The sequence below is a fragment of the Glandiceps talaboti genome, chromosome 15 (genome assembly GCF_964340395.1).
Source record: "Glandiceps talaboti chromosome 15, keGlaTala1.1, whole genome shotgun sequence".
Lineage (NCBI taxonomy): Eukaryota > Metazoa > Hemichordata > Enteropneusta > Spengelidae > Glandiceps > Glandiceps talaboti.
The window spans coordinates 19,859,566-19,881,478 of record NC_135563.1 but is presented as its reverse complement, the minus strand read 5'-3'; the positions used below and the strand labels follow the sequence as shown (position 1 = coordinate 19,881,478).

At 33.7% G+C, this 21,913-nt stretch overlaps 1 protein-coding gene across 13 annotated transcripts in view; it reads left to right on the top strand.

Moving 5' to 3' along the window:
• Positions 1 to 21,913, top strand: part of LOC144446168 (myoferlin-like) — a 137,605-nt gene that overhangs the window by 17,240 nt on the left and 98,452 nt on the right. For all 13 annotated transcript variants that reach the window (XM_078135908.1, XM_078135916.1, XM_078135906.1 and 10 more), the window contains exons 4-5: positions 9,655 to 9,760; positions 12,485 to 12,557. In XM_078135908.1, the coding sequence (XP_077992034.1) occupies positions 9,655 to 9,760; positions 12,485 to 12,557 (179 nt within the window). The remainder of the gene's footprint in view (positions 1 to 9,654; positions 9,761 to 12,484; positions 12,558 to 21,913) is intronic.

The following is a 21,913-nucleotide window of genomic DNA, read 5'->3' as shown; positions in this document are numbered from 1 at the left end:
ATATTGTGTCTGATTATGGAAATGTGTCTTTGTAGTCTGACAGTGTTCATTAATAAAATGAGTGATACAGGAAATGAATGATGACTGATGTTTATATGTGGATGAAAGGATAGAGATGGATGGAGGGATCAATCAATCAATCAATCAATCATTGGAGGGAAGGGGATAAATGGATGGATCGGTGTATAGGTGAATGAAAGATGGATGGGTTTGATTGCTGAGTAAGTGTATGGATTGACAGAAGGATGGATTGATTTGGATTGATTGATTAAATTGAATTAGATAGATATATAGCAGACACATAATGCCACGGTATGACAAAAGAATAAAGAAATATGTTGACAATTCTTGCCTACCAACTACATGTACATGTATATTATAATGTATGATGCCATCGATATTTCCAGTACCTACATGTGTTTGTGTATGGTGACCATTGTATAGAAAGTACTGTGTTACCTTCCTGTGGCTGAATTGAGATAAGAAGTACTTAGAGTCGACTGTATGCCAGTACACATGATGTGTCAGGCTTGACAACCATATGACACAACACTTACAGATGAAGAAATGCTTTACACAGTTCAGACCATGGCAACTATAGAGAGCATGCTTGATGATCCTGAAAATTATTGAAATAAATTATACACCATACTAGTACTAGTATTAGTACTAGTATTAGTATTAGTTTTTATATCTCCCTACAACCATATGCTACAGCCAGATACAACATTTAACATTTGAATTACAGCCAAATTATCATCACAACTGAACCTGCAAACTGAATAATAATTGTGTGTAATGGACCATGAACTTCTAGCTGTACAGTATCTGTGCCAAATAAATGAATGTTATTTTGTACTTATTGTAAGTATACTGTACTTCATTTGGGTACACCAATGTAAAGGATATGTATGGGTATTGCACAAATAGTGTACCCAACCGAAGTACAGTATACATACAGTATGGGTATTGTAAGACCACAGATAAGGGTGGGTAGTATGGGATGGATTTGTATTAAAGGGTGGGTAGGTGGGTAGTATGGATGGATTTGTATTAAAGGGTGGGTAGTGTGGATGGATTTGTATTAAAGGGTGGGTAGTGTGGATGGATGGATGGAGTATGGAACATTTAAGAAAATACCTGTTAAACAATGAGTAAAATCTAGAGTTCTACAATGCTTTGCATTCAACCTGTTGTATTTGAAGACGATTATCAGATCAAGAGAAAGGCATTCAGCTAAAAATTGTAACCTATTTTAATAGCTACATAAAGAGTAGAAATAAACTAAACTAATTGGACGTCTTTGTCAGATTAGTTAATAATAGTCAGGATGGGAGTTTGTATAGTAATAAAAACCTATAAATCTCAACCACCATGTCAGTGATTATTAAATTAATGTAGTTTATAAATACACTTTTTGTCATATGACATACAAGTTTAGGAATTTTATATTCAGCAATGTGTTAATTCTCAGTACCTGCAATAGAATAATACTGCCTAGATGCATCATAAAAATAATGAACAATCAATTTCTTGGTCAACACCATAACATTCGCTCTACACGCTAATACATACATTGCTAATACATACATTACTATAGGGTGCGTATGAGAATAAATCGACCTTGTTCTATTTTGACCCTTTAGTATGAGGTGAAATACCATTGTAAGTACTGAGAATTGTCTGCTGTTTCTAATCCTGATTTCCTTATAAACTGTCTTTATGATATGAACAACACAGTTAAATATGTAATCATGTCGGTATATTGATCATGTACATGGTCCAATATCCAACTTCCATACCTTCCAGGCAAACTTTTTCTCTCTCTTCAAAATGTGAAAGATTGCAGGTTGTCCAAAACTTTGAATTTGTTGTTTATAGTACTGCATCCTGCTTAAATGGAAATGTCCAGGAATAGACAGAAAATTTCAGTTCTGTTGGATGAAGTAGGAATTTTTTTTGAAAAGTTTAAATTTCATCATGAAATGAAATTTCATTCACTACTATCAGGTTAATAAGACTCAATTAAACCATACTGACATAGAATGAAATAGTAAATTTTACTGCAAACTACATCACTACATCTGACTTGCCTCATAGGAATGAATATGAGTTATGACTTCCACACTTATGATATTATGATGTATGATTATAAATATTATGAATGGAAAAATTCATAAATCCATACAAATTTATATGGGCAAACAAACATACAATGTACATGTCCGTTAGGAATATAGCTTTAGCGATATAAAAACTGATTAAAAACTATTTATTTCATCCACCAAATTTTAAATAAACCCTGGTTGTGACTTTTGGTCGTCTGATGAACTTAGTAAAGTTGTGCAGCGTGTCAATATTATTTACCTGTTGTGAAATAAACAAGAAAGGGCGCCACATACTGGCTATCCTAAAAACTAACAGCTGTTGCTAAAATTAATGATAACATGCAAATCACTTATGACAAGATTATGCAAAGATGTGCATTCTTTATTAATATTTGATGAAATATTTCGAGGTCATTTATCCACTTCACATAACATAAATTATTGAAATACCTACATTATGTTCTAGATAATTTACGAATTTGAAGACCTTTGACTATGAGAACTGTTTCATGAATCTGGTCTCCTTGGATACCAACTAATTTACATATGAATAGGATAGTTTTTGTACATTCTTTTTCCGCCATTAAATTGTTGAATATTTTAATTTTTTGGTCAGTGATGTAAACTGTCTAGGAATGTAATATGTATTGAGTACCTTCGTTTACATTGTCTGCCTTGTAAATTAAATTTGCTAATTTAGTCTCCCATTTAGGAAACCTGGCTAGAAAATGTGTCAAAATAGCTTTAGTTGATGCTCCTACTTATAATAGCATATCCACCCTGAATATCAGAATCATTGCTATTTTTCAGTTTTCAGACAGTTTTTGAATTCTTTCATATAATATATTTTCATCATGTTTCATCAATGATGTGTCTTTTTTCAATTATTGAAATTTGAATGTATGTTGACATAATTTCATCATAATTTTTGTAAAAAATATTTTTTTAAAGAAAATTCACTCTTTTTAACTCAAAATGGTTTGACTTGTTTTGTTGAATTTATTTCCACCACATTTCATGATTGGCATGTAGTGTTTCAATAAATTAAATTCCAGTGTTGATAATTTCATTATAATATTTGCAAAGAAAAATAAAAGGCACTCGCAGGACTCTACTTATTAAAAGTATAATTAAACCTTTATTTGCAATTGACTGCAATCAACCTTGATATTAAGATATGACTTATAAATGTTCTGGTGACATAGATTTTTTATACGTATATAAAATATCAAGGAAATCCCTGCTCTGCAATAAATCATTCTAACAATGTCAAATGACAGTTGTCATGTTGTAGACGACATACATGGACGTACTAGAATACTTTAGAATTTTATGCTGTATTTTCATTCGAGTAAAAAAGTTTGTAAACTCAGCTTGTGCCGTGAAATAAATTCCACTTGGTATTGTTTTTGTTTGTAAAAATGTTTTATTTTGCCACCTTTCTCTGTAAACTAAGAATGGCGACAACATGAAGTAATAGAAGAACATTCAATGTAAGCAAACATGATGAAAAAATAACCGCAAAGGGTGATCCACATCCTGAAGAAGTATTCCAAACAATTATGACACATACTGACATAGATGGATACTGTACATGTATAGGAACTGTATATGAAATGGAATTATGGTAAATAAAAGATACTGACATAGATGGATACTGTACATGTATAGGAACTGTATATGAAATGGAATTATGGTAAATAAAAGATACTGACATAGATGGATACTGTACATGTATAGGTACTATATATGAAATGGAATTATGGTAAATAAAAGATACTGACATAGATGGATACTGTACATGTATAGGTACTATATATGAAATGGAATTATGGTAAATAAAAGATACTGACATAGATGGATACTGTACATGTATAGGTACTATATTATATATGAAATGGAATTATGGTAAATAAAATGATTAAAATATTAAGCAAACATTGCATAATTATCCCCATAATCTCAATTCTATGGTGTTTATGTACCAGATTTGTAAAGTATTGTATGTTTAGTAGACTTTGAATATATATCCATTGTAAACATAAGAGCTTTAAATTTTTTTACTGTTTGCAAAACCCCACTGAATATACAAATCCATAAAATATTGAAATAATCAATAGCGTATACTCAAAGACAAATATTTCAAAACAGAAAATCCAAATAGTTACTTTTTAAGATCAAATATGGCAGAATTTTCGAGTCCTTTCCCTAGAAGCACAGTTTTAATGTACACTAATTCCGCATAAGATTAGAGAAACCCATGGGGAAACTAAATCGCATCAGGTGCATGTTGATGACTCAACCAGACTTACACTTCAGAATAATAGCATAGTACGTTTACTATTATAGGAATGATAATGTATTATTTATAGGTTGTAACTTTTAATTCATATTTTGTGAATTGTATGATAACAATTGATAGATGGTTGGCAAGGTCAAATGGTGTGTGCTTGTATGTATTGGATGGCAGAAACAGTTGTCTGCAGAGTGTGGCTGCAATAAAACATTCAAATACATTTTGTAAATTGATAATAAATAGTATATGAAATATTGGATATTCAAAAACAATCATTTTTAATGCAAAAAATGAAGGCAGAGTTATAGAAAAGGGTAAAGAAATAGAATAGTATTGATATGCTGTCAAAGCAATTAATTTGATGAAATAATTATTACTAATAGAAAGTGTTGACATTTGAATTAGTTGAATTTCAATCCGCTTTTCCTGTTAGGCAGTTACAAATTCTTAGCGAAGGAAATAGTTATAATAAAATGAGTATGAAAATTTGTAAGTTGTGAGGTCTACTAAAATTCTAAGGATGTACAATAATTCATATATTGCCACAGCATTATAATAATTCATATATTGCCACAGCATTATAATAATTCATATATTGCCCCAGCATTACAATAATTCATATATTGCTCCAGCATTACAATAATTCATATATTACCCCAGCATTACAATAATTCATATATTGCCACAGCATTACAATAATTCTTATATTACCCCAGCATTACAATAATTCATATATTACCCCAGCATTACAATAATTCATATATTGCCCCAGCATTGTAACACAGTATCTATAAAAATATACATTGCACATTATTACAGTATCTGTTTTAGTTAAGCCTTAGAATAGCTTTCACATATTTAAAACCCCTATTAAGTGTAGAGTTTACTAATATTTAACTTAGTAACAATGTCTTTTGGCAAATATATTGTTCATGGTCCCAAGAATCAATAGGAGAATAAAATGTAGGAAATAAAAATATATATGATCAATATCTGTAGTAGACAAATCGAAAGATTGCATTCATTTCTTAAATACCGTTCCATAGTAAAGTATATTTTATTGTGCAACAGTGTATTTGTTAATTGTTTCATTAAATTTTTAATTTTTACTAAAATTGATAAGATTATATATATTTCCATTTTTCTCCTAAGTATCCACTTATCCTACGTACATGTAGTTCTCTAAATCCCCCTAGGAAGGGAAGACATTTCTAAACTTTAAGTCCAGTTATTTTATTTTTACTGATTTGAAGCGTTTTTTTGTCAGCCAGCCAACAACCCATTCCTATAGGGAGTGTGTGGGCTAATAATATTTACATTTCTGACACCATTATGTCAGCATGCATTTAACAAAGTCAAGCGTCATTGACATGACAAATGCAAATGTTATAATGGATTCTTCTTGTGGAAGAATACTATTGTGTGTGTGTGTGTGTGTGTGTGTGTGTGTGTGTGTGTGTGTGTGTGTGTGTGTGTGTGTGTGTGTGTGTGTGTGTGTGTACGTGTGTGTGTATGTGTGTACATTGTATGCATACATGCAGGCAGACAAACAGGTTACTGAGTAGTCTTGCTGCTAGACGTTCAGCTTTCTTTCGATACTATAAGCGAACAAAGTTCGCAGTGAGGGCTGTTCCATCCTCGATAGCGATGTTCGGGCGTGTGTCGTATTCAATTGGAAGAACATCCAAGGTCTAACAGATAGACTAGTTACTGAGGTACATGTAGGTAGAGTGGTAGGTACATGTAAGTACACTAACAGGTTGGATCTGTGGGCGTTTTAAAACTTAATACAATGTACAAAGTACTGTAGATTATTTTGACATATGTGTTTAGAGTAATAATTGTATTTTAAAAAGTCAACAATATTATGTGTTGATGTAGTTATTTAAGTAAATAAAGTATAATATAAAATGTATATTTTCTCTGTATATGTCAAAATAATCTACAAGTAGATGATAAAGATAACCTACAGTGACATGTTTTGAGTTTCAACTATTTGACAAATTGCAAAATTGTGTACTTGATTAGGATGATGAATTAGCAGTTTGAAATATGTCTATTGTTATAGAGGGTTAGGTTTGATTGATAGCTTGTGTGTCTTTCTTCTCAATTTATGTGTATAATCCAGTGTTTTATCAAGAGTGGTATGTAAAGTAGGTAAAGTCTTAGACTAGTCTAGTTCCTATACGACACGTTATGTGTAGGGAAAGTCATTATTTTAGCACAGAAATCTGTGCTTACCCTAGACTACATTTATATAAACGTGATGACATTATCACATCCCCACATGATTTAGTTGCAGACTGGAGAGGTGGAGTTCAATTGTCTGAGGGAACTAACCAATTGCAACTGCCTGTCAATTTGTGAAGGATTACTACTGACATATGTCATTTACCCTTTGTCCAGTGAGGGTAGCACAGATTTCCGTGCTAGAATAACGACTTTCCCTATGCATGAGTGGAGATGATTGTAGTAATTGTAACACGTCGTATAGGAAGTAGACTAAATCTACACATGTTCCCCAGGTGATTTATCAGCATTCTACTCCAAATGGATGGTGCAAGGTAGAGAAAGGAGTGCAAGTCTTTTAGCAGGTCTCTTCAATTGTTAGTAAATGCGCAAATATAAAAACCTGAATAGAACCTGAATTAAAATTCAAGTCCGAATCCTCGACTTATTTGCACCTTTCATCGCAAGCTTTTTCAATAAGTTTGAATCATTCTGTACTGTTGATCATTAAGATTCAGCAACCATTGTAAGGTTTAAAAGCATTACTTGAAAGCAGTTTACCAATATTAATGCCATGTCTTCAATTGTAAAACATTATGTAATTAATTTATTCATTTAGTTAGCTCTTTGTGAAACTAACTAATTACAAAGGTGTCAAAATACAAGAAGAATAGAAAAGTTAATAATTAAAAAAAAGGAATATAGTACAGGTAGTTGATCAACAATGTACAGTATTATATTTGTCTTAATACAAAGAAATATTGATGAGATTAGCATCGAACCCAGTCGTGTGTATATTTTTGAATCTTGCCTTTTCCCTACCACACCCAGCATTTCACTAGCAGATGTTTACTTTGAATGTTTGACCAGAAAGAAAGCACAAATTCTAATATTAGGTTTTACATTTTTTCCCCCCAGTGAGATGATGTCAATAGCATCATTATGTGATTAGAACCAACTCTAAGGGTTGAGCTATGATGTATACATGATTACTGGATTCAATTTGGGTTGAATGTCGCTATGCAAAATCATAATCAGGTTTAAATAAACATGGCAGGATTTTCATGCTGTAAATGTATATTTACCCTAGACTCCAGGCTCACCGTTTGTACAAGGGGTAGTTGGTTTTAGATTAGAGGCTACCTGTGGCTTCAAATCTCAAGATGAGGAGATAAGAGATTGAAGCCACAGATAGCCTCTAGACTATCTTAAAATTGATTTGGGCTAATATTATCGTCAACTACAAGCCTTGAGCCTAGGTTAATGTATATTTTGAGTCTGTACTATGATTATTGTATTTGTGTATACATGTATGTATATTTTCATACCACTTGATGGTACTGACAATTACATTTACTGCTGTCAATTAAGACATGCAAATTAGCCATACATGACATTGTATGTCAGACTTTAAGTTCAGTACTTTAAATCTGTACTCCAAATTTCTGAGCATAATATGAAAAAGTCTCTGCATACATAGACATCAAAACTTTAGTATTCCTGCTAGACCCCTCAGGCTATTCTGCTCACTGTGAAGTCAATCGGAGGTCGCTAGCGACGGCGATATATCTATCAGAAGAAACCCTGAGGGCTGACACATCATTGATATTTAGTGGAAACAAAACTTAACAAGTCCACAGGCAATGACAGGTGTTGATGAACGTTTCAGTTTTTCTACTAATTATCAATAGTGTATAGTGTCTCAAAAGTTTATATATCAGTGTTGATATGTACAGTAACATACATGTACATAGATGAGCGTACATCAACATGAAAAGTCATACATATACAAGTGCAACAAACCCGCGGGCTTGCCTGACGAAAACAAAACGGGTGTCATAAAAGTTGTTTGCATCTCTAAAGCTGTTTGTAGTGTTACTTATAATAGCCTAATAAATTGATAACAACTGATATAAGACGGAGATAAGGTTTGCCTCAATTGACCCACTCCTTAGAAATGATCTTACGCTGTGAACTACACTGTTTACTTGTGTTATGTAAGAGCCCATCATCACATGTGTAAATATTGGTACTCTTTGATAACAAGTGGACTTGCTTCTTTAATGGCTTGTCCCAGTAATGTATACTTTTACATACAGATTATTGTATACATGTGTATGTATTTCATATTGCCCAATGGATTCTAATGAAATATGAGTGTTTTCAATAGTATATGTCAGATTTCAATGCTGTAAATATGAAAAATGAAAAAAGTATTATAGATTTATGTATTTCATATTGCTTCATGGTCACTGATATGTGCGAGTATTTTCAATTAGATTTCAATGCTGTACATATTCTAAAGTTTAATAATTCTTATCAAAATGTGACAAATGCCACACATAAAATAATTATTGTGTACATGTCTATGTACTTGTATTTCATGTTGCTTGATGGCCCCTGATAGGAAATGAGTGTTATAGTATGTTAGATTCCAATGCTGTAAATACATATTCCATATTTCCTAGCATGGTATGACAAATGTCAAATATGCAAATTATGTTTATGTATTTCATATCACTTGATGGTCACAGACTAGTACATGTCTAAGTACAAGTATTTTCAATTAGCAATGTGTGTGATGTATAGATCTCATCACTCTTGGCATCAATGGCAGTGATGTAGTTTCCTGTTTTCAGAGAGACTGTCCCTCATGGCCCACCGGATGACACACTGATGTCATTATTTATGATTGTATCCATGTAAGAAACATGTTGCATCAATGAATTTTGCAATATAAACAATTCCTGGGGCAAAACCTGCACTTACTAAATCCCCACCTCAAATACGAACAACTCAACACCAGTACATGTACATTATGGTATGGTTATTAAAATTCAAAGGAGATTCTTGTCATTTCCTGAAGAAGCATTCATATGAGACAAGTAATGCAGTAGGGGTACCTGTACAACTGCTATAAATTATCAATGTTCACAGTTCTAATGTTATCTTTTTGAATTATTACATTGATATGTTAATAACGTATTTCTTCTCTCTTATTTTTTTTTTGTTTCTCTGTAGATTGCTGGGAACAGCGAGAGTTCCATTAAAAGATCTTATTAAATCAAAAAGTCATGCAACCCATGCTAATGTCAATCTACTTGATGGCAATAAACGTGCCACACAGGTAAGTGTTTGTATGTACTTAGTATAATATTCAACAATATTGAAATATGATATCAAGTTTCTTAGCACCCAATGGGCACCGCCAGGAGGAGGCTAGTAAGTTGGGTTCTATGACTATATGTCCATGCTTGCATTCACCCTCATATCCCTGGCATGCACCAACTGATTTTAAACAAACTTGGCACAAAGGTATGTGAGGGATATGCAGGTCACTTTTTTGGTACTGAATCAAAATTTGGCCGAATTACAGCCATATTTGTCATTAAATTTCACAATATCTATCATAACTTTGGATGTTGAATTCGTAGTGACACCATTCAATTGCCTACACCCACATTATCAAATATGAGCTTTCTTTTAAGCCCTTGCCCTTTGACTTTGAAAGTCTTCAAGGTCAAATAGGCAAATTTGTGTTATCAAACATTTCAAGTAATGATATCTAGCCCCAGTGGGCACCACCCGGAGGGGACTCTCACATTGAGTTCCTTTGACTTTGACCTCCGTATTCAAGGTCAAATAGCAAACTCTACATGTGTAGGTAAATTTGTTGTGATATCTGTAAGTTTATTTTATATGAAAACAGACTCCAGGAACTGAAATCAATCTGCTAGAGTACCTAAGTTTTTGCAACCAAAGACACTGTATGAGCTGTACATGAATCATATCACAACATATGTATGTTTACTTAAATAACACAATAGAAATTCTATAGCAGTTCTGAACTTAATGTGTTGATTCTTTATTCCATATTTTTGATATGTTTTTCATCAGCTGTTAATGTGTACATGGTTCAATGAGAGTCAGACATAAACTTATCCAATGACAAGCAAATAGAAATTGCCTGAGCAAAGTACAGATTCCTCATAGCTTCTGTATTATTTACTGGTAGCAAGATATAATATCTGAACCATATTTCAATCTCTCCTGGCTTCTACAAGTTACTGGCATATAAACAAAAGACAAACAATCGGAGTGAAAAGTGAATTATATAAATTTATTGGCAATGTAACAGATACTTCAGGAAAAATATGAATCTAGGTCTTGATAAATGTTACTGGTAACAAAACATAAACTGTGATCCAGGTATGAATCTGTCATAACATTATTCTCTAATATTTTATGTTTATCCAAGCAACTCAACACAAATTGTCACGAGGATTTTCCATTTGAATGAAGAAAAAATGTTGGGAATAAAATGATTATACCTGTGAAAGCCTTCATTGGAATTTATGACAAATTGAGGGGAAAAATGTATGGTTATTTTGAAAGTTTCAACTCATATTTTGAGCACCCTAGAAACGATGACGTAAGTGTGCAGTCATTAAACAGAACAACCAGAAAGTAAATCTTGTATTTTTTGTTGGAATGTGTACAGCTTGGTTTGCACACAGTAAAATGTAAGTTTACCAGTGTATTATAGAATGCACTGAAATTGTCAGAGCCAAAAGTGGAATTCAATTCCAGCTTCTGTATATATTTACCAGCAGTAAATCAGAAAGTATCTGAGTGTGCCGTCAATCCATCATGAAGATAGATAACATTGATGAAAACACATGAGATGAATTTATTGGTGAATACCAGTAGTTGACAGTTTTACTAGTTTTTATACATTGATATATCGTTGTATGTAAGGAACTGTCGTCTGTTATAATGGTCATATTATTTTCATGTATTTATAAAGTACGGCATTAATGAAACCTTACATCAACATTAAATCGTAACTTTTTGCGCGAGTGTGGATGTTAAAATAAATGTCATAAATCTGCATAAACATACCCTGTCATTCACAAAAAGTAATGGAGCAATAATTTGAATAGTGAATGCTTGATATGATATCATTTATTTCCATTTTTGTACGTAATTATTAGATAAATGTAGCAGTTCATGTTTATGAAGAAAATGACAGCTGTTTGACAACAGTAGTCTTTATCAGGAGGGATTCATTCAATAACTAGTATTTTGTCTGTGCTTGTCTGTTTTATTTTCCAGAATTGAGAATAAGACCTGGAGTTGAGGCTAGTGCAGTATCGAGGCTAGTACAGTACAGAGTTGAGGCTAGTATAGTAGGGTTGAGGCTGGTGCATGCAGTATAGAGTTAGGCTAGTACAGTACAGAGTTGAGGCTAGTATAGTAGGCTTGAGGCTGGTGCGTACAGTATAGAGTTAGGCTAGTACAGTACAGAGTTGAGGCTAGTATAGTAGGGTTGAGGCTGGTGCATATAGTACAGAGTTAGGCTAGTACAGTACAGAGTTGAGGCTAGTATAGTAGGGTTGAGGCTGGTGCGTACAGTATAGAGTTAGGCTAGTACAGTACAGAGGTGAGGCTAGTATAGTAGGGTTGAGGCTGGTGCGTACAGTATAGAGTTAGGCTAGTACAGTACAGAGGTGAGGCTAGTATAGTAGGGTTGAGGCTGGTGCATATATACAGTACAGAGTTAGGCTAGTACAGTACAGAGTTGAGGCTAGTACAGTACAGTTACTGTACTGTTTGCAACAGGTTCCATTCATACACAGTCTGATGTCGGTAGTTGTAAGTGGAAACAATATCTGGATCTTTCAGGTTAATCAATGAAGGTAACTGGATAGAAAATTTAATGCAAAAAACCTGAATATTTTCATTGCCCATACTTATGGTTTATTTTTTAATTTCGAAGATTGTAGACAATTTATCATTGTGATCTATTTGAAGTATAATGGATTTTTCTTTCTTTTGGACTTGCTTGTAGGCATACTTAACTCTCCAGTTGAAATATGAGCCTCCAAAGAAAGCAGGTATGGGTGACAGTGGTGGAGATGAAGGTAAGATCGACTTTAGATATCGTTATGACTTCTGTTCTTTTGCAGTTTGCAATCTCTCTCCTCATGTGACCTCAGACATGACCTCAGTGTTAGCTACTTATTGTCAGCTTCAACTAAGCCATGATTAGTATGTATTTACTGTGTATACAGGTATCTCCTTCAATATAGCAGGAAGTCTCTGGTGACCCAAATACCTGTTAGTTTTAAGTTGGTCACAACTTGAAACTACACATCTGTGTAATCTCAGTCAGGCGCCATGTCTGTCCCAGTACCTTGAGGTATTATGGGTATGATGGGATCTGACAGTGTGACACATCTCCTACTTCTGAACAAACAGTGTCATTGCAGTTTAAGGAATCATGCAATAAATACAGCAAACAGTGTTCATCTATCAAGGAATCATGGAATTAATAACAAGCAATGTATGTATTGCCCTGAGTATAGTGCTGACCATGCTTTTCCATTACAAAATTATTACTTTCTCATCGGTAAAATAGTGTTTGTAGATACAATCTTCATCATCTTTTGTTGATGTAATATCATATGGTGCAATTATCTGGAATGTTCATTATGGGACTTAGAATCCCATTGATGAAAGAAGATGAGAAAAGCTGGAAACTGCATTATCTGTGAAGCATATCTGAAGTGATGTCCTTTGGAAAACATATATTACCGCAAATGAGAGCAGTCAGTTGACGTTTGACTTAATATTAGCCAAAGTTACGTGTAACACATTGTCTTGTGTTTTAACAACACTTTGATTTTTTAATCTAGAGGTTATCTGTGGCTTAATCTCAAGTTCTGAAAAGATATTAAAATCTACCGACCGTGTCTAGACTAATGTATTTAGTTCGGTGACAAATACCACACTTTTTAAAGTTGAGTAAAAGTTAGTAGCGGAAGTGTAGGCTTGGATAACTAGTAACATCTTCCTTTATCAATATCTAGGTGTCAACATAACAGTTAGATTTCAGTAATCATGGTAAAAGGAAGTCCTTTTATGTCATGCCGCAGTTTCCAGTCCTCCTCTTTTAATGTCCGTCGTTTCCTACATGTATATGTTGTACACCTTGTAATAAAACAACTTGTTCTATCTTAGGTTGGCCTTTAAGTTGGTAAAAATCACAGGGTTTTTGACAAGGGTACCACACCAAAAATTATGGTACATGTTATTGAATATTACGCAAAATTAACCAGACTTTCCCGACCTGATACAACGTTCCTTTCCAAAATTATTATTCATGATACCGGGATCTTTCTCTCTCTGTTTAATAGCAGAGTTTTCCACCAAAATTATGGTACATTATACATGTATATGAATATCTATGCTAAATTTTCCAGACTTCCGCCTATCTGCTACAATGGTTCCTTTCCAAATTATGATTCAATGATACAGAGATCTATGCATTTTGTATCAACTTTCTTTCCCTGTTACTGAGGTTCCTCACTAAGTAAAAGTACAGCACAATGTATGGAAATCCATGCCAGTGTTACATTTCCCCCAATTGGTACTGAAGTTCCCTACTATAATTATGGTACATAGCATGAAAATCTTTACAAATTTTATCAGATTTTCGTCATCTGGTACTGGAGTTCCCAAATCAAACACATACATTGTAGCATTATAGCTTTGTGATTCTAATAGCCACATACATGTACAGGTATACACCTGATCATGGCTTTCCCTCGCATATCAACATGTCCAATCAGAATATTTCAGTACATGTACATATTTTGATGTACTTTTAATGGCATATAGAATTGAGCCTTGATTTGATTTTGATAGGTTTACTTTTATCACCGTAATTTGTTTTGATTGTGGATGAAAATAGGATTTTGTACATGATTTGCTGTCATCATAGTCTGGATGCCAACTTGGCCTCTATTAAACCACTGTGAGTGGAGGTGTAAATCGCAATGATATCGTATAGGAATTAGACTACTGTCACCATTTACTATCAGTTTTATCAACCACAATTATGTCCGAATTCAAACACCACTTAAAATACTGATCACAATGTGGAAAGAAGTAACGCTATGATTCAACCCACTATGAGCTAAAACTGATCATCTGTGAGACTTTACACAGGAGTAAATCACCAATCTAGTGAGAACATAAATTCTGAAGATTGGCTCAAAGAAATCAACTAATAAAAAGTTACAGGGTACAATTAACATTTAATTTGAAAGTCAGTGAATAGTGGTGGGTAAATCATGGCGTGGTTGTGAGATAAATCATTCAACGTTTCAGTAGTGATCATCTAGCACTGTGTATGTGTATGTTAATCCTTATTCATGAATACAACGTCAGGTAGATGTGGAGAGTGAATTTAAAATTAACTACATGATACATGTAGTTGTCTGATGAAATAAATTTATTTTATATTCTACAGTTGTGTATGGGAGCTGCAATTACTTTATTTTGTGGGAGCTGAGTGTGTCGTGATCATTTTTGTATATTTGATGGAATAACTTTATTTTGTAATCTATGTTGGAGCTGATCATCCCGTGTTCAATTTCATACATGTGGTGCAATAAATTTATTTCGCAAACTATGTGGGAACTGAATGTCTTATGTTCAATTTCTGACATCTGATGAAATAACTTACTTTGTAATCTGTGAGACCTGAGTGTCTATGTATTCAATTTTTGATGTCAGAAATAACTTAATCTAGCAATTTCTTTCCACCCTTTTGATGTATCAAAAACTGTATTTGAAACTTATTGTTATTCAAATGATGTGAAATGGTATAACAACATATATTTGACTTGAAAGGTAATAATTGTAGTTTCTGAATGTCAAAAGTCCTTCCCTGACATTTAACTAGACATTGTAAATGTCCTAGGGAGTACATCCTCTGAGTTTCGATGTACGTGAAAATATGAAGTACCGGTAGATGATACATCAATGATTAAATATACATTTTTATCAGAATTATTATTTATTTAAAATGCTATCAAAATTTATGTAGTTATCTAGCTATCCATCAACAAAGTCAATTACTTGCATAGTGATAGGCAGTTTCTATATTATTCATAACATACTGGATATTAGTTATCCGTACTGGAAAGGTGATACTATTTAAGTACAGCCATTGAATAGAAGTATTGGATATAAGCAGACCATATAACATTCACGATGTCACCCTTGAGTTTAATGGCCTATGACTATGAATTTGCATACTATGTTACATTCAAGATATCAACCTTACTTATAAGGCGGTAATCATTATGGGCCCTGGACTATGAATTTGATACCCCATGATTATGAGTTTGCTTACCATATACAAGATATCAACCTTACTGACAAGGCCATAATCATTATGGGCCCAGGACTATGAGTTTGATAGCCCATGATTATGAGTTTACTAACCATATATCAACCTTACTGACAAGGCCATAATCATTATGGGCCCTGGAATATGAGTTTGATAGCTGAGTATGAGTTTGCATACTGTATACAAGATATCCACTTTACTGGCAATTGCATAATCATTATGGCTCTGGAATATGAGTTGGCATACCATGTAAATTTCAAGGTAACAACTCTGGAGGTGATAATCTTTTATTATATAAGTTGTATATTGTGTGAAAGAGCTTGAATGTACAACTTTTGTTTATAATAGTTGGTTTACTCTGGTAATAGTTTTCATGGTATGATTAATCATTTCGCATTACTGAGTAATATAGCCAGTTTAATGTCTAAAAATTTTTGCATTTATGTGTCATGCAAAAAGCTGTCTGTTCCCTTCAAGTCCATTAGATCATCGTCAAAGGTGTCATGTAGAGTCATATGGAATTTATGAATAGCACAAGAAGAAATTGTGAAAGTTATAGTCAGGGGACGATGTATGATTGATGACTGTGTCAGTGGTTTGGGAATTGATTCTCTCAGATCAGATTTATCTCTTAGATACCTGTACAGGTGTTATGTCAAGCTGAGCATTACGGCATTTCTGTGTGTTGTCTTGGAGTCTGTAGGGACGTCTTATAACTCTCAGCTGTACTATTTCATTTATATGTGTCTGAATCATTGACGAGGTCACATGAAAGTGTAATATTGACGAAAGAGTGTAACATTTACGGTTTGTGATGCTATTTTTAAAAACTTGAGGGAGAATTTACACTGTGCCATCAGTTATATGTTGGCACTGGTTTGCGAGATTTCAAATGTTGGTTGCTGATATAGTCTGGATGCCAGCGTAGTCTCTATTAACTAGGTGTAAATCATAATGATAGTGTATAGGAACTAGACTACTACAGATATTGCATGATGATATTTCACAAGTCAGTTGCTGGCAATGCTGGGTGACATTGGCGACATGTAATATTGAATATTGACTTTGTCTCGTTTCAAAAATTGAAGGAATGCTGCACATTAGTTGTTAGCATGTAGTCTAATGCTATCCTGCATCAAATCTCAAACTATGGTGGCAGAGATGATTTGATACCATGTTCACATCTTGGCATGGGTTGGTTGGTTGGTTGGTTGGTTGGTTGGTTGGTGAGATTTACACATCAATTGTTGACATAGGATTGACCATGTACATGTAGGTTGTACTAGCAGGTGCTTGTATGGACTTACTCCATATTTGATATGTAGACATTGTTCATCAACTTCCTGCAAGGAGACTCTTATATTTAATAGTCTATTAAAGAATACTATCCTGTGTGTATCCAGGATTTCCATATTGAAACATGCTCATAAACTTGTATTTGATTTATTAGTGTGTTGTTAGTTTTTACAGTGTAAGTGACTAGAATACTAATGTGTACTTGAACTTTGAAAAATATTTGTGTCAATTTATACATCAAAAACATAACTGCTGCAGATAGGGAGCTTGGCTGCCTAATTTGGCAATGTCATTCTCAAGAAAAAACACTGGGCTATATCTGTGTTGACAGTGTTATTTGTCAGATCTGTCAAGCCAGTATGTTGTCAGAGAACTAAGTCTTTGGGCTATACTGTCAAGCCAGTATGTCAAATCGATAGCCAAGTCTTTGGGCTATACTGTCAAGCCAGTATGTCAAATCGATAGCCAAGTCTTTGGGCTATACTGTCAAGCCAGTATGTCAAATCGATAGCCAAGTCACTGGGCTATACTGTCAAGTCAGTATGTCAAGTCAGATAGCCAAGTCTTTGGGCTATACTGTCAAGCCAGTATGTCAAGTCAGATAGCCAAGTCTATGAGCTATACTGTCAAGCCAGTATGTCAAGTCAGATAGCCAAGTCTGTGGGCTATACTGTCAAGTCAGATAGCCAAGTCTCTGGGCTATACTGTCAAGTCAGATAGCTAAGTCTATGGCTAATACTGTCAAGCCAGTATGTTGAGTTAGATAGCCAAGTTGCTGGACTATAACTTGCCTTTTCGAGTACAATAAAATCAGTGTTCATCTTTACGTTCACAAAAGTCACAAATTCGAAAGTATTTTCCATGTGGTGAAAATAAAATTTAGAGTCCTATTGCCAAAATGATGAATCACAATTTTAGATTGCAATAAAAATTCTTTTCTTTCAAATCATATGTACAAACAATCCTAAGTCAGTAAAAAAATTCAGTCCAGGCATAAATAAAATAACAGTTTGCCATTCAGTAAAACTAAAAGATTTCACTGTCAAAATTTACCCTAGTATTCATTATCACCAACCTTTAAAAGATTTTAGTGTTAAATATCAGGACATTGCTTGAAAGAAAATTATGCGTATTTTGGCTTACGATGCATGGTGCTTTTTGTGGAAAATATATCATTTTGATAAGCTTCAGATATTAGAATACTAATTTCAATAGTAGTATGTGTTTATTTTGTGTAATTACTGTGTTATTAGAGTTTTGTTTGGTGACACTGTTTTGTACACCGACAGTAGAGGTCCATTAACGCTATTAAAATAGGATTTCATGCGTGACTCGTGCAACGCATTAATTTATAAGTAGATATTTAAAAAAAGAAAATTGGAGCTGCAAAGGTTACTTTGAAAAATTATAAATAATGATAACTGAAATTACTATCATTCCTCTTGTTAAATTTTAAAAATTGGATGTGTAATTTCAGGAACAGAGCACATTCCAGCAAATTCTCAAGAGTTATCTGTGTATGCAGAAAATAGAGAGATGTAATTTAAGATAAGCAATTGAATGTCAAAACAAAATGTAGTTGAACTATTGGCATTGTATATGTATAAATATTTCCCCATGGACTTTGGATATTTTGAAAAAGTGAACTTCAAGCATTGTGGTTAATACAAATGAAAGACTAAAACGATCTGTACAATACAACACACATGAACGTTTATGACCCAACTTGTTATGTTGATGTAGAGAAACATATTGAACTAAAGTTAATTGTTTTTTTTTTGATAAATTAATTTCTCATTTTGGCCCTGTAATCATATAGAGAAGCCCTGTGGACGACTCTAGCACTTACCTAAACAGGTTATCTGAGTATGATCTTATTATTATTAAAATCTCTGTAAATAAATAAATAAATAAATAAATAAATAAAATACAAGACAAAATTTATTTGTTCTTGTATGCATTAAGTGTATGTATGTATGTATGTATGTATGTATGTATGTATGTATGTATGTATGTGTGTGTGTGTGTGTGTGTGTGTGTGTATGTATGTGTATGTATGTATGTATGTATGTATGTATTTATGTATGTATGTATGTAATGTGTGTGTGTTTGTGTGTATGTGTGTGTGCGTGTGTCTGTGCGTGCATGCGTATATGTGTGTGTATGTGTATGTCGTCATTGTGTGCATGTCTGTCTGTCTGTCTCTGTGTGTCTCTGTCTGTCTGTCTGTCTGTCTGTCATTGTATGTGTCTGATATTTGCATCTGTAAATTAAAAAATGTAAGGCATATATTACAACATAATATTATCTTCTCGTATCACAGTAGTAATTGACTCAGCCTGATAACGTTGAGTGCGTTGTTCAGGATGATATGAAGTCTGCAGGAGGTACAATAAATTGTTAAACAGATCATGTACACTTTACATTGTAATTTACATAATTAATGATTTGGACAAACTGAGTAATATATCAAAGGATAAATTAGAATACCAAAGTTCATGTAAAAGGTACTAAGATTAATAGTATAAAACACAGCTGTGTTGGATATGTTTTAGTAGTCTGCTGTGAGAAGAATTATGTCCTTTAGTAACAGCAGTATGATCACATGTGTCAAATTTGTGGTTATAATCTTGTAGTCATAAAGAAATGTACTAAGACATGTGACTGTCATTGAACCAGCCACATTTATAGAGAACTAAATGATGTTGTAATAATGTGATGAGCCACAAGGGATCTGACCTATATTCATCTGTTTATTGTATTGAATGAATTTGCAATGGAATGTGTACAAGTGTAGAACTGACATGCAAAGTAGGCACCACAGTGACTAATTTGACATGGCACTGACATAATACAGTCCAGTCACTTCTTGTGATTCACCAAACTCTGTAGTGTTCACCTACAATCTCTAAAAACTGACAATGACATAGGAAATAGATGTTAAGCATGTACTTGTGCCATTTGCAGGGCTCCTGGATACTCCTAGAAAGGACTTTTTGGAAACTTCTGGGAAAGTACAATTGACTCGTACAAACTCCTTGAAAATTGATCGACTGAACAAGTGACATTACTGTTGTAAAGTGCCGATTAAATAGTAAGAAATATGTATTTAATAACATGCATTGACAGATATAATGTAATTTGCTGATCAACACTCCTGGAGTATGACTAAAGTTGAAAACTGATAAAAAAGTCCTGGAATTTTATTTCACTGAACCCTGCTTTTGTAGGTTGATCAAGTTCAAAAGTTGTGGGTATGGAATGAGCACAGGTTACAGGTCAGAGGTCAGAGGTCAGAAAACCAAATGTGTAAGGTGCAATGTAATGACAGTTTAAAACAGACACATTCTCATCAGAAATTGATGAACAGGATAGAGTACGCATGACTGCCCTCTCATTGCGAAATCATTCTCAATATATTGTAATTAAAAAAAAGAACAGGTGTGAAATTGTGTCGCTTGAAGAAAAGGTTTCACTATAAATCATTTGTAATGCAGTCTTGTTCCTGCAAAGAGAATGTAGTATACTCAAGTGATAATAATTAAATGTAATGATAATTATTGACCTTTGAATCAGCAAGATACACAACTTAGACTACAAAAGAATCTATAGCACTAAAAATATAAAGACAAAAAAGTAACTAAATCTTCTGTATATACATGGATTTTTTAAGAAGAAACACTCTGAAGTTATTAGCAATCTGTGTATGAATGAAGCAGATGAGATATATGGGGTTGGGAAGTGGTTTGGGTTTGGGTTTGGGTTTGGGTATGGTTTTGGGTGGGGTGAGGGCTGACACTATAGTCAATATGGCCTTCATTGCTGTTATCATGACAAGAATGGGAATTGCAAAATACCTGAGAGTTTTCTGGAGCCAATTAGTATTGGTCAAATGAGTCAAATATTATATTTAATGATTGTAATTTATACATGTTCTGTGGTTGTAATAAGTGACCTTCTTGACTGTGTGGTTTCTCCAAACTACAATAGTGTAATATATTGCTACTTGGTCTTGTACATGCATAGTCTAAATATTGTCTGCATTAATGGTCCCTGTAAATCATGGTGGTGTTCAATGACAAATGACTTTCTAGAGGTTATTGGATGTCTCTAACTATACACCAAGTAGGCTATAACTTGGGACATGAGGTCTGCATAACATTTATGTTCCTTCACTCATATAGTGGATGTCAATAATCCAGATAAAGTCTTATATGTAAGCATGGGGTTAAGATATGTTATGTTGTTCAGCCATTATCACTGTTTTCTTAGCCAAGAGACTGCTAGACTGGCTTGAAAAAGTCTAGTCTAGTTCCTATACGGTATCGTGCTGATTTACACCTTAGTTAGAGACCATGTTGGCATCCAGACTAGAAAACAACAAGTCAGTATGTGAAGTCAAGTAGCCTTGTCTAATCTTCGTCTAGCCCTTTAGCCAGCCAGAGACCCATTTACTTTGGAATTCGACATTTGTAGCTAGTTTCCTTATAACAGCACAACAAATATTTTAGCTCATACCCTGGAAGCCAAGTTTTGTTCTGTCTCGAGTTTGTCAATAATTATTTCCCTTTTAGCCTACAACAAAGTTTTGTTTCTCAAAAATCCTCTAGCCCACCCCTGAAATAAAGTGGTTTACCCCTAATGAGATGACAACAAGACCATGGGTGTGTCTGTGTTTTAGGTTAAATGCCAAGAGAGCCGAGGCTTTCTATTAAAAAAAAAATGTAAAGTGCATTGCTAGTGTTGGAGGATAACACTTGCATGTTGAAAACAGAAACTTTA